Source organism: Mya arenaria, chromosome 14 (genome assembly GCF_026914265.1).
Source record: "Mya arenaria isolate MELC-2E11 chromosome 14, ASM2691426v1".
Classification (NCBI taxonomy): Eukaryota; Metazoa; Mollusca; class Bivalvia; order Myida; family Myidae; genus Mya; species Mya arenaria.
Window position 1 is genome coordinate 53,090,383 of NC_069135.1, and position 12,591 is coordinate 53,102,973.

Genomic DNA, 12,591 nt, shown 5'->3' on the forward strand with positions numbered 1-12,591 from the left:
ACATTTATATTACATGAATTCAAAACATATGATGTACAAAATCATTTATTAAATGTGTGGGGTCAATGTCAGAAGATACTTGATGACATTAGAATGTTGAAGATTTGGGAACATTCTGATATTAAAGGGACTAGACACCAGATAATACAATTGCAAGAAAAAAATTGTCAAAAACTTAAAGCTGCACTCTCACAGATTGACCATTTTAACAACTTTTTTTATTTTTTTGTCTTCGAAAGAGCAAATTTTTACCTAAATATTTGCAAACCAATGATATAATATTGCTGACAAAAGATCAGATTGCAGATTTTCATATTTCCGTTCAAAAAATTAATGTTTTATGGCTTACAACATTACTAACGGTTAATGAATTATTACCTCAGATGGGGGGCTAACTTATTCTGACTCCACTCAAGTAACCAATTATCCATTATACAATCGGTTTTTGACAATACCTTAATAACATGGGTGAAAATTGGAAATTTTCCAAAAACTGAAAAATGATGCTGGGGGCCAGAGGCCCCCGGAAGCTCCCGGAATTAAGCATTTTAAAACACATTTCAAAACCTTTCCTGACCTTTATTCAATCAAATCTATGTTGTATATTTTTGATATTTCTGGCAGCTTTTGTCACCTCCATTTGTTTTTCGCAGGCTGTTTAAGCTCTTTAGTATTAAACCCTGAGGGTAGAAACTTCATTGTTCAATTTTGACAGCAGTATTTCAATTTATTTCTTTGTTTATTTTTGCCTCCAATTTGCGGTATGTTGTAAAACTCGTACAGGATACTAAATATTCGGCGAAAACCATCTTTTTCCGCCATCCAAGTTTTTGTTGGCGCGGAAACTGCCGAGGTTTTCGGAGAACATCGGAATGATAATGCTTTTTTACGACAAGAAACGACTATTTTCGGAAACGTTTGGCTCATACCCCCACAGAAATTTATCACTTATGGCAACGCAATTTTGAGTAAACCGCGATGTTGATGATGGGGTATGGGGTACATCCCCCCCACCCCCTACGGAAAACTTTCACCCATGTAATTATAGTTTTATTCTCGTAGAATAACTTGTAATCCGTAATAATGCTTATATAAGATGTTGGAAATTGTTAAATGTTGTTAACGCAAATAATAAGAAGAAAGAAGAAATACAACTTGCTGATTGGATACAATTTTCAATTATAATCAATCATCGGTACATCACTAATCAACCCTAAAACAGGTTTATTTTGCAAGCAACATTCTTTTTACAACATTGGCACCAAGTAAAAAAAATAGCGCCAAAGTTACAACAACCCAACATTTTTTCTTTTCCTTAATAGAGAAAACTTAAAATGGACTAAAGAAGCAATAAAAGAAATAAAAGAACCTCTCGTTTTCCTCTTTTGAGCAGCTTTGCGACCAACGGTCTTTAAGGTCCCTAGTTCTTTAGTTTCCATGGCAACATCAACATCAGCAGATTCTGAGTTCTTACAATCTGACAGCATTTCTGTGAGTCTTTGCTGGGTCTAAAAGTGAAAAGTCAAATTCTATTATTAGAAAGGGTGAGACTGGTATAGCAGTCTAGCGGTATAGCTGTCTGCCTCCCAGCCAAGAAGTTGTAGGTTCAAGCCCCACCAGGGTGAGACCGGTATAGCAGTCTAGCGGTATAGCTGTCTGCCTCTCAGCCAAGAAGTTGTAGGTTCAAGCCCCACCAGGGTGAGACTGGTATAGCAGTCTAGCGGTATAGCTGTCTGCGTCTCAGCCAAGAAGTTGTAGGTTCAAGCCCCAACAGGGTGAGACCGGTATAGCAGTCTAGCGGTATAGCTGTCTGCCTCCCAGCCAAGAAGTTGTAGGTTCAAGCCCCACCAGGGTGAGACTGGTATAGCAGTCTAGCGGTATAGCTGTCTGCCTCTCAGCCAAGAAGTTGTAGGTTCAAGCCCCACCAGGGTGAGACTGGTATAGCAGTCTAGCGGTATAGCTGTCTGCCTCCCAGCCAAGAAGTTGTAGGTTCAAGCCCCACCAGGGTGAGACTGATATAGCAGTCTAGCGGTATAGCTGTCTGCCTCTCAGCCAAGAAGTTGTAGGTTCAAGCCCCACCAGGGTGAGACTGGTATAGCAGTCTAGCGGTATAGCTGTCTGCCTCTCAGCCAAGAAGTTGTAGGTTCAAGCCCCACCAGGGTGAGACTGGTATAGCGGTCTAGCGGTATAGCTGTCTGCCTCTCAGCTAAGAAGTTGTAGGTTCAAGCCCCACCAGGGTGAGACCGGTATAGCAGTCTAGCGGTATAGCTGTCTGCCTCTCAGCCAAGAAGTTGTAGGTTCAAGCCCCACCAGGGTGAGACTGGTCAAATGGTATGGCTTACTGCCTCTCAACCAAAAGGTTGTGGGTTTGAGCCCCACCAGGTGTAGTGGTGTAGCTGTCTGCCTCTGACCTAAGAGTTTGTAAGTTTGAGCCTCCATACGGTTAGACTAGGTTAGTGGTATAAATGGCTGCCTCTCACCCAAGAAGTTGTGGGTTCATGTAAGACTAATCTAGTGGTATAGCTGTCTGCCTCTCATCAAAGAGGTTGTGGGTTTGATCCCTACCTGAGAGTACTTTCTCATGGACTCTAAAAAAGGACACTAGTACATGTTTTTAATCAGGAAACAGACTTGATAGGGATTGCTTGTCTAAGCTATCAGCTTTCGTCACAATCGAGCTAAGGCAAAAAAAAAAAAAGTTCTACAAATGGATCCAAAAATCAAGATATAGTGCTAGATATTGCTATGCATTTTGATAAACAAAGTGAATACCTGTTTATACAACCAAGAAATGCTTACGACAGAATAGGAACTTCAATTTAGTCAAACAAAATAATTTCAAATAAAATATACATCTTGCTCAAACTATAAAACTACGCTGTTGAAATTTATGAACATCAAGGCTTACCACAAATTAATATTAAAATGAAATCATGATGAAATTAATACCAAGCAAGTTACCACAAACCTCAGCTAAAGTTGCATCAGCCAGTGTTTTAACATTGGAAAAAACTGCATCCGGTTTTAAGTAAGACAATAAATCCTTCACTTCAGTATAAGAGGAATGGAACGAGTAGCAGGCTCTGTAGAAGTTGTCTCCCATTTTCTGAAAAAGATAAATTTTCACTCTAATCGTATCAACAAAAGCAAATCATAAATTCATTTATCAATACTAGATAGTTGTTTTTAGAAACTTATGTCTCCCCCTCATGCTTGTCTCATTCCGTCGATGACATTTGACGTTAGGAGATATGGAGCAGATTGAGGGTGTGATGTCTCTGAGGTGAACATTGGACATCTGCTTCAAGAAAATCTTTCATGGGTTTATGAGATATGGACCCGAAATGAAATCTATTTCTCTAAACTTTGACCTTGACATTGAGCTGGCACACCTGGATAGTAGGTTCTGCATGTCGTCTCGATAAGGTGAACATTTTACCCAAGTTTCATGAAAATCCTTGAATGGATTTTGAAGATACGGAGCAGACAAGAAATCTATGGCTCGAACCTTTGACCTTTGACCTTCACCTTGAGATCAATTATATCTTCATGGAGTAATGGAAGAGCCTGAGTTATAAAGGAATTATTATTCACTTTATTCCTATTTTAATGAATATGTAATTAAAATTATATTACCTTGATCATCTTGTCAAGCGTTATGTGCTGGTACTGAGTGAAATACATCGTCGTGGGAAGAATAACAAGGACCTTGTCCGGGTCATGCTGGTCCTTACAACTGATGATCGAGCCATCAACTTCTACTGTGCACTGTAAACATAAAGGAAATAATTGGTTTTTTGAAAGAAGATTCTAGCATCATAGCAAAATAAGTATGCACTGGTAACGTCAAGAACACATAAAATTATTTCAATTCTTATGTAAATAGGTAGGGTTGATTTTTAACTTTGTAAAAAGGTGTGGCTCAATCCTTTCCTATACATTATGCTACGTTTTATGTACTACACAAAAATCATAGCATAATATTTACAAAAGGAATGTGTTTAAAACATATTAAAAGTATACTTATTTATATGCAGTAAAATCAGGGATTCCAATGCAAAATTGTAAAAGAGGAAACTAGTACGAAATAGAAGTATCTCCGTCACACTATATACATGTATAGATGAGACAAAAGGCAACAATTTTAGTTTTTAAGTTTTGTGGCCAAAAAAGAGGAAATCAGCTGAAAAGAGGAAAATTGGCTTCCCTGTAAAATACGATTAAAATAATTTTTATGCATTTTCCTTTCATTAAGACAAGTATTATCATAAAGCAAACGGTGTATTGTCAAAAAAACTCTTTATTGTATGAAGTTCCTGTTTACAACAGAGAATAGACAAAAGCCTTCAACAATAATGTCTTCATTAGTTTACTTCCTTTTTAAAATAGTTTAGCATCTCACATTTTTGTCACATGCATGGATTTGAGTTCCACGCCCTTTGTTGGTGAAGTTCCCAGCAAACTCGATAATATTCTCATACACTTCAAATTTATGGCCACTGACATGAACCTGAAAGCAAAAAGAAAAGGTTAAAACTTATATTCATATCGAAGAAATATTTGCCAAATCCCTTGACAAAGTCTCCCACCATTTTTTTAATTGGCGGACAAGATTCCCCCCAATCAATTTAAATTATGATATTAAACGTATCTTGCAGTATTTTAAGGAATGAATAACATGATTAATGTCATTATTAGGGTATGAATGCAGTTGGGTTGGTTAAAGTGTGTTGAGTCCAAAGGACTCCATGTGCATTTTAACCAGCCCAACTGCATTCATATCCCCTGATACGGTAATGATATCAGTCACACAATTCATTACTAATTTTTATACTAATAACTGATTATTTCATTCAAACAAGAATTGTTAAAAAAAAACTTCATCTCATTTAATCAAACCTTAAAGTAATTCTTTCTCACTCATTCTGTAAAAAGTATGACCCAGTCATGAAACAGTCTACCATATTATGTCACAATAACGCGGAAAAAAGGAATCACTTCAAATCACTTTTAAACATAAAATTGAAACACTAATGACAACCATACATTAAACATATCATTAATTAACACTTTCTTACATGTTGACTTCAGTTTTTTGGGGCCTGCTGACACAATATAAACAATAGCAAGATGAACAATTTTCAAATTATATGTATATTGTTGTGACAATTTGCAATCCGAACATATCCGAAGAAGTTGCATTCATCAGAAAATATTCACAATTGCCAAAAGGCTATTAACTATATTTATAGTTTAATCTGTGTATTCTTAAAGCAGATCACCGCTTCATACATGCCATATTTCTGGGAGGCTTCCCAGGGGATTTTGGTCTGAATTTCAGGGGATTTTGATATTACACCAGGGGATTTTTACGCAGCGAAAACTTACGCAATATCTGCATTTATAATATAAGAATTAATACAGAAATACACTCAAATTACAATAATTTTTGGACTTAGTCATCATGGCCCTTCATGGAATTTCACACTCATAATATTATTGATGCTTTCCACTGTCAACCTTAAGCAAGTTTTGGAAAAAAAAAAAAAAAAAAAAAAAAAATATTCCAGGGGATTTGGACCAGGGGATGGGTTGGAATTCCGGGGGATTTTCCCCCCCGCCGAGGGATATGGCATGTATGCCGCTTTACAACGGTGCCAGAATATGAAAACCATACTTTAAAAGCTGCACTCTCACAGATTGTAAGTTTTGACACTTTTAATTTTTCGGTCTCAGATTAAAGATGCACTCTTACTTCCAAATAAGATGTACCACATTAATACAATTGTTTAATTTACAGAAAAGGATGAATAAATATTGAAACAAGAGGCCCAAAAGGGCCTATGCTCTACTGGCTCTACTGGTCATATCAATCCAGAGCATGTATGTATGGGTAAAAGGCAACAGACATATAGTTTATGTTTTGTGTTTGGGTTACCTGAAAACGTAGCACGTTCAACATCTGAGCCCAGAAAGTATTGTAAGCAGATTAGTTGCATGAACTACTTTAATATGTGCCAAGTAAAAGTCATCTGACAAAAAAAATGCTTTCAAAACTGTACTCATAGTAAAATTTTCTGTAGTTTTAAAAGTTAAAAAAAGTTGGTCAAAAGGTCAAAGTCAAGGGCATCCTAGGACAACATTGATCAATTTGAACAAACATTCACAATCAATTGTGCTGAGATGGATGCACGAACACACAAAAAGATTTTCAAACCTTTCCAGATTTATGTTTACCAAACCTGTGAACCCTGGGTGTGGCCAGTAATGACACCAGGTGCATAACTTAAACACTCACAACCAATTTTGTTAAGATGAATGTGCAAACTACAGAACTTAAAGCTAAAAAATGGCTTTTGGGCTTTCAACAAGAACAAGGCAGAGTTTTTCACAAAATCAACTGCAGAAGCAAAAAGCAAATTGTCTCTCAAAATCCTAGACTTGCAAATTGTCTCCCTTAACTCTAGACTTGAATTAACATATACATGTAAACTTGGCTAAAAATAGAATTCGCTCATGCAGACCTGACTAAAAATAGAAAGCATTTCTTTAAAACTTTCATGGCCCATAATCTAGGCATTCATGGGCGGATCTTGCTGGTTTTCGAAAGGAACCAAGCTCTAATGGATATCTAGATACTGTACAAGTTTCATCGAGATATAATAATCAAAACTGAAGACTGTATCGTGTTCACAACCAATTGTTTACACAATAGCATTTTTTTATACTATCAAGGGCCATAATCTAGGCATGCATGGGCAGATCTGGCTGGTTTTCGAAAGGAACCGAGCTCTAATGGATATCTAGATACTGTACAAGTTTCATCGAGATACAATCAAAACTGAAGACTGTATCGTGTTCACAAGCAATTGCTTACAGACGCACGACCGCACGGACGCACGACCGCACGGACGCACGGATGCACATACTACGTACACATTACCATCGCATAAGCCAGTAGAGCTAAAAATGTTTGTTTTTTTAAGGAAACCGTGTTTAATTTATAAGAAAGGTGCAGAAAACATGGTATTTCTACCTTATGAGATGACAGTTGGTCACTGTAAACCTTTAAGGACCCACCCACCAGTCAATTAATGTTTGTGCATTTTTAGCTATTAAATACAAGGTTACAATCTTGTTATCAGTAATTAATATTTTCCATAAATGCATTATATAGTAAGTAGTTAAATGTTTATCACTCAAAATTTATGTTTGTTATACATATGTATTGATTTTAGATACAAATGTCAATTTAAGTAAATTGCAATTCTCATTATAATGCAACTTGGATCCCGATTTATTCAAAAAGAAAGAATTTTCTTCAAGACTGTTGAGTGCTCCATTGATATTGGTTGCATTACAATACCTTCTTATTCAACCTGGCAGCCACGGCATTCAGCAATGGTTCGTGACCATACTGTGCCCTCAGGTAGATGTACACGACGTGTTGCGGACTCAGTAGCGTCCATTCTCGCACCAGCTCGTACACCGCGTCAATGCAATGATGTCGACTAGGAATGTGTAAAGTATCTGGCGTACAGAATGTTGTGTCTATGTACAAGCTTTTGATTTTCTTCACCCTGGAAAGAAAAGCAATCAAATATTGGTATTATGAAGTTTTACAATAACAGCCATCAAAATTAGACAATTGGATGAACAAGCCTGAATTCTTATACTATTGCTCGGCATCGAGTTTTTGAACAAACCCTGCTGTATAAAATTCAGAATTTAAGCAAGCCCGGACAACAGTTTACCAGTGCAGGGCTTGTGGGCTTGTGTTAATTTCAACCACTGCAATAAACAATGGGCAAAGTATAACACTAATATTTTGTGTTGGATATTTTTTACATGAAGCAAGGTTCTTTGCCAAAGGTAATTTTATCATGAACTAAGTCAGCTTAGTTTAAACATACTTTATTCAACGTATAAATATATTAAACATCAGATTGCAACAATATTTTATATATTATTATATACATGTACATGATACATGTATATTGAAACAGATTAAAACAGAAAGCAGAGCTTTTTAATAAAGTTTTTTACTTGAGTTTTAGTTACACTAATAAACAGTGGAATACAACCTACATTTAAAACCAATGAAATTGCAGATAGGCAATCATTAGTACTAAGCTTAATCATTAAAAATTTCAACTTTCTCTTTGTGTTTAAAGGTCCACCCACTGCCACTCATCTGATATACAATGCCTTCATCAGATTTTGCGTTGACAATGTGTCAGCCAATGAGGTTGTAATCTAAGTCAGTTAGATGACCTGAATTAAATCTTAATCATTAAGAAGGGCTTGATCGCTATGCTCACTCTACCCATTCTTAATCATTAAGATTTTAATTTAAGTCATCTAAATATTGGGCAAAATGCTCTCTTTAAAAGATTATTATATCTTATATAAAAGTTGTGTTGGCCAAGATTGCTAACTCGGATCATGTATTAAACCATAGGAGATAAATATCCGCCCCTCCCCCACCCCGAAACACTGCGATGAGCAAAAAGGCCCTAATACTAAATGAGTTTTTAATATTACCATTAAAGATAATATTTTTTTAAGGGTTTTAACTTCTAAACCTACAGTAGTAACCCTATACAAACTGGGAATTAACCAACAATTTTAACCTAAATATTTCAGAAAAACTTTAAATAATTGCAGTCTATGACAAAAACAGATAAATTAGTCATTATTTGGACTTGGACAAAATTGCCCCGCCCCACCCCACCCCACCCAACCCAACCCAAAATCATTGCATAATTATGTACTACAAATGTTTGCAGTAAAAAGGTGGACTAATGATTAGTGCTGGGGGGTCTTGATTTCATAGGTAACCAGCAGCTGTTCGGACCACCCAATAATGATTATCATGTCTTCATACATATACACACAAGTTTCAATAAACATCATGATATGGTTTTAAACATTTGCATAATTTATCAACTTCCGTCAACAGCTGTCTGTGCTAAAGAAGACATGTTAACCCAATCAATACACTGTTTATAAAACAAAGTCCCTCAAATTAAAGTCAAATATACACTAATGTGATGATTAATTTGAATATGACAGAACTTCTGCAATGCAGTTATGTTTTAAGTTCTACTTTATCCAAAGGAAACCATCAAGAAGCATATAAATAGATACCATTTATGGAATTTACAAAAGTTTTCTATTTTAAGATTTTGGGATTCCAAAAGAAACAGTCTTACAAATAGCATGTTTATGGCCAGCTTGAATAATGTTGATAACAAAGTATGGTTATAGCATTTTTCTGATAAAATGGTCTATAAATCAACTGGTTTTAATCTTTTTTATCAATGTTACATAATGTTTTAACCTTTTAGGCAAAACCATATAAGAAAAAGGCATTCATTTTTACAAATAAAACCAAATTTCATTTACCAATTTTTTTTATTTAACTATAAATGAATATAAACTGCAATATTGTACAATTATTGACAAGTGAACAATTTAATATAATCTGATATTCACCAAGGCGCAGCCAAGGTCAATATGACTTCCTGCCATAAAAAAGACTTCCTGCTAGTGAATATAAAAATTATCAAATCAAATTCAATAGCCCAGTTTAAAGTCAACAAGTATTATATTGCATTACAATTCATTTTAAAGATGCAAACACTGAACAGCCTTGTGTTTTACCTCGTTTATTTAAAATATGTTAAATGCTAATTATTATCTTAATATCTTTACATGGTTCTATAATTCACCTTAAATCATCCATATACTAAATCTAATCAATAAGCATTAATGAAGAGAAAACTTAAGATAAACCGAATATGATATCAACTTTGCTTCGTCGTTGGCTGTCTGAACCGATCAAAGACTATCTGTTCATAGGTCATATAATAAGACATCAGAAGTCCACCAATTTACTATTAAAATCATTATTTTTTTTAATCATTTTTTTTTTTTTTTTGGAGATGGGGGGGGGGGGCATTTCTATCAAGACTCCTAGGAGCAAGTTAAAATCTTAACAGAAGAAATGCAGTATTTGCACTGTGAATAATATCTCACCGATACGAAACTGCTCTTAGTTTTCTTCATGTAATTGCCCCCCCCCCCCCCACAAAAAAATGGAGCAAGACAAAATTAAATGATTTTGCAAGAAAAAAAGGTGGAAAAATGATAAGTGCAGTATTTTATAGGTAGCAAACTTGATTCAAGGTGACCCCTTTGTGAGGCCTGAACCAACAACCTTTTGCCTGAACCAACAACCTTTTGGGTGAGAGGCCGACACTTTATATATATATGGATTAACTTAAGGTCATGATTTATGTTTGAAAAACAGAGAAGAAAAGCATATGACAAAATTTGAGTAAAGAGTATTCTCCATATTTTGATGACAAAAGGTGGACTAATGAATAGTGCTGGGGGGTATAGATTTCATAGGTAACCAGCAGCTGTTCGGACCACACAATAATGCTAATCATACCTTCATACATATACACACATGTTTCAATAAACATCATAGTTTGGTTCTAAACATTTGCATTATTTATCAACTTCCGTCAATAGCTGTCTGTGCTAAAGTAGAAATGCTAACTCAATCAATACACTGTTTATAAAACAAAGTCTCTCAAATTAAAGTCAAATATACACTAATGTGATGATTAATTTGAATATGACAGAACTTCTACAATGGAGTTATGTTTTAAGTTCTGTTTTATCCATATAAAACCATCAAGAAGCATATAAATAGATACCATTTATGGAATTTACAAAAGTGTTCTATTTTAAGATTTTGGGATTCCGTAAGAAAAATGTACTACAAATTGTACTTTTATGTCCAGCTTTATTAACATTAATGAACGAAGTATGAATATAGCATTTTTCTGATAAATTAGGCCATAAATCAACTGGTTTTAATCATTTTAATCAATATTACATAATTTTTTAACCTTCTGGCAAAACCATATTAGAAAAGGCATTCATTTTTACAAATAAAACCAAATTTCATTTACCAATTTTTTTTATTTAACTATAAATGAATATAACCTGCAATATTGAACAATTATTGAGAAGTGAGCCATTTAATAGAATTAGTTATTCCCTAGCTAGATGCAGCAAAGGTCAATATGACTTCCTGCTAGTGAATATATCATATCATATTCAATAGCCCAGCTAGTAGTCAACAAGTGTTTTATCGTATTACAATTTATTTTAAAGATGCAAACTTCTAACGGCCTCGTGTTTTATCTCATTTATTTAAAATATGTTGAATGCTAATTATTGTCTTATATCATTACATGCATCTATAATTCACTATAAATCATCCATATAATTAATCTAACCAATCAGAATATAAAGAGAAAAGTAAGAACAAAACTGAATATGATATGTCAATGGCTGGGGTGGGGGGGGGCATTTCTATAAAGACTTCTAGGAGCAATTGTATACCTAGGAGATTTTTAACAGAAGAAATGCAGTATCTGGACTGTGATAAATGTCTCATTGGTATTAAACTCCAAGTTTTCTCCATGTAATTGTCTCGCCCCCCCCCCAACACCCCAAAAAATAATATAAAAAGAAGTAAGTTTAAATTAAATAATTAAATGATTTCGCAAGTAAGAAGGTGGACTAATGATTAGTGATGGGTGTACAGTATTTCATAGGTAACAAACTTGATTCAAGGTGACCCCTTTGTGAGGCTTCAACTCACAACCTTTTAGGTAAGAGGCCAACTGACTTTATATTATCATATATATCACTAAACCACTCTCATCCTCACAAGCATTGCGACCCTTACCAGGTCAAATTTAGGAATTAACTAAAGGTCATGATTTATGTTTGAAAAACAGAAAAGAAAAGCATATGACAAAATTTGAGTTAAGAGTATTCTCCATATTTTGATAACAAAAAGGTGGACTAATGAATAGTGCTGGGGGTATTGAAATAGGTAACCAGCAGCTGTTCGGACCACCCAATAATGATTATCATGTCTTCATACATATACACATAAGTTTCAACAAACATCATGATATGGTTTTAAACATTTGCATAATTTATCAACTTCCGTCAATAGCTTTCTGTGCTGAAAAAGAAATGTAAACCCAATCAATACACTGTTTAAAAAAAAAGTCCCTCAAATTAAAGTCAAATATACACTTATGTTCTGATTTATTTGAATATGACAGAACTTCTACAATGCAGTTATGTTTTAAGTCCTATTTCAATATAATCAAGGGAAAACATAAAAGTTTATCTATAAATAGATAGATATTGGATTTTAGAAAAGTACAAAATTGTGGGATTCCAAGCCAAATCGGACATATTTATTGCGTATAGCATAAAAACACAATAATGATTTGCCTGATGCTCTCCCCTTTACCAATTTCTTAATTTTGAGTGATGGTTTTTAATTTCACTACAGAGTAATTGTTCTGAAGTTGGATAAACTTATTTATTTTTGCTTAATGTAAGACAGTTGTTCAATGATATAAATCACTCAAGTCTTTTTCATGGGGGGAAACCAGCAAACAGTAAAACTGTTGTATAAAATGTGTTAAATTTTTGGTTTGGTCAATGTAAACCAAAATGTTTATTGTCAAAAAAAAATTATATTAA

General features: G+C 34.6%; 1 protein-coding gene across 1 annotated transcript in view; it reads right to left on the reverse strand.

Annotated features, from left to right (window-relative positions):
* The window catches only part of LOC128217634 (uncharacterized), a 45,788-nt gene that overhangs the window by 9,375 nt on the left and 23,822 nt on the right, over positions 1-12,591 (reverse strand). The window contains exons 8-12 of the mRNA XM_052924901.1: positions 7,367-7,580; positions 4,403-4,510; positions 3,637-3,768; positions 2,969-3,106; positions 1,370-1,508 (exon numbers count right to left, since the gene is read on the reverse strand). Of these exons, the coding sequence (XP_052780861.1) occupies positions 1,370-1,508; positions 2,969-3,106; positions 3,637-3,768; positions 4,403-4,510; positions 7,367-7,580 (731 nt within the window). The remainder of the gene's footprint in view (positions 1-1,369; positions 1,509-2,968; positions 3,107-3,636; positions 3,769-4,402; positions 4,511-7,366; positions 7,581-12,591) is intronic.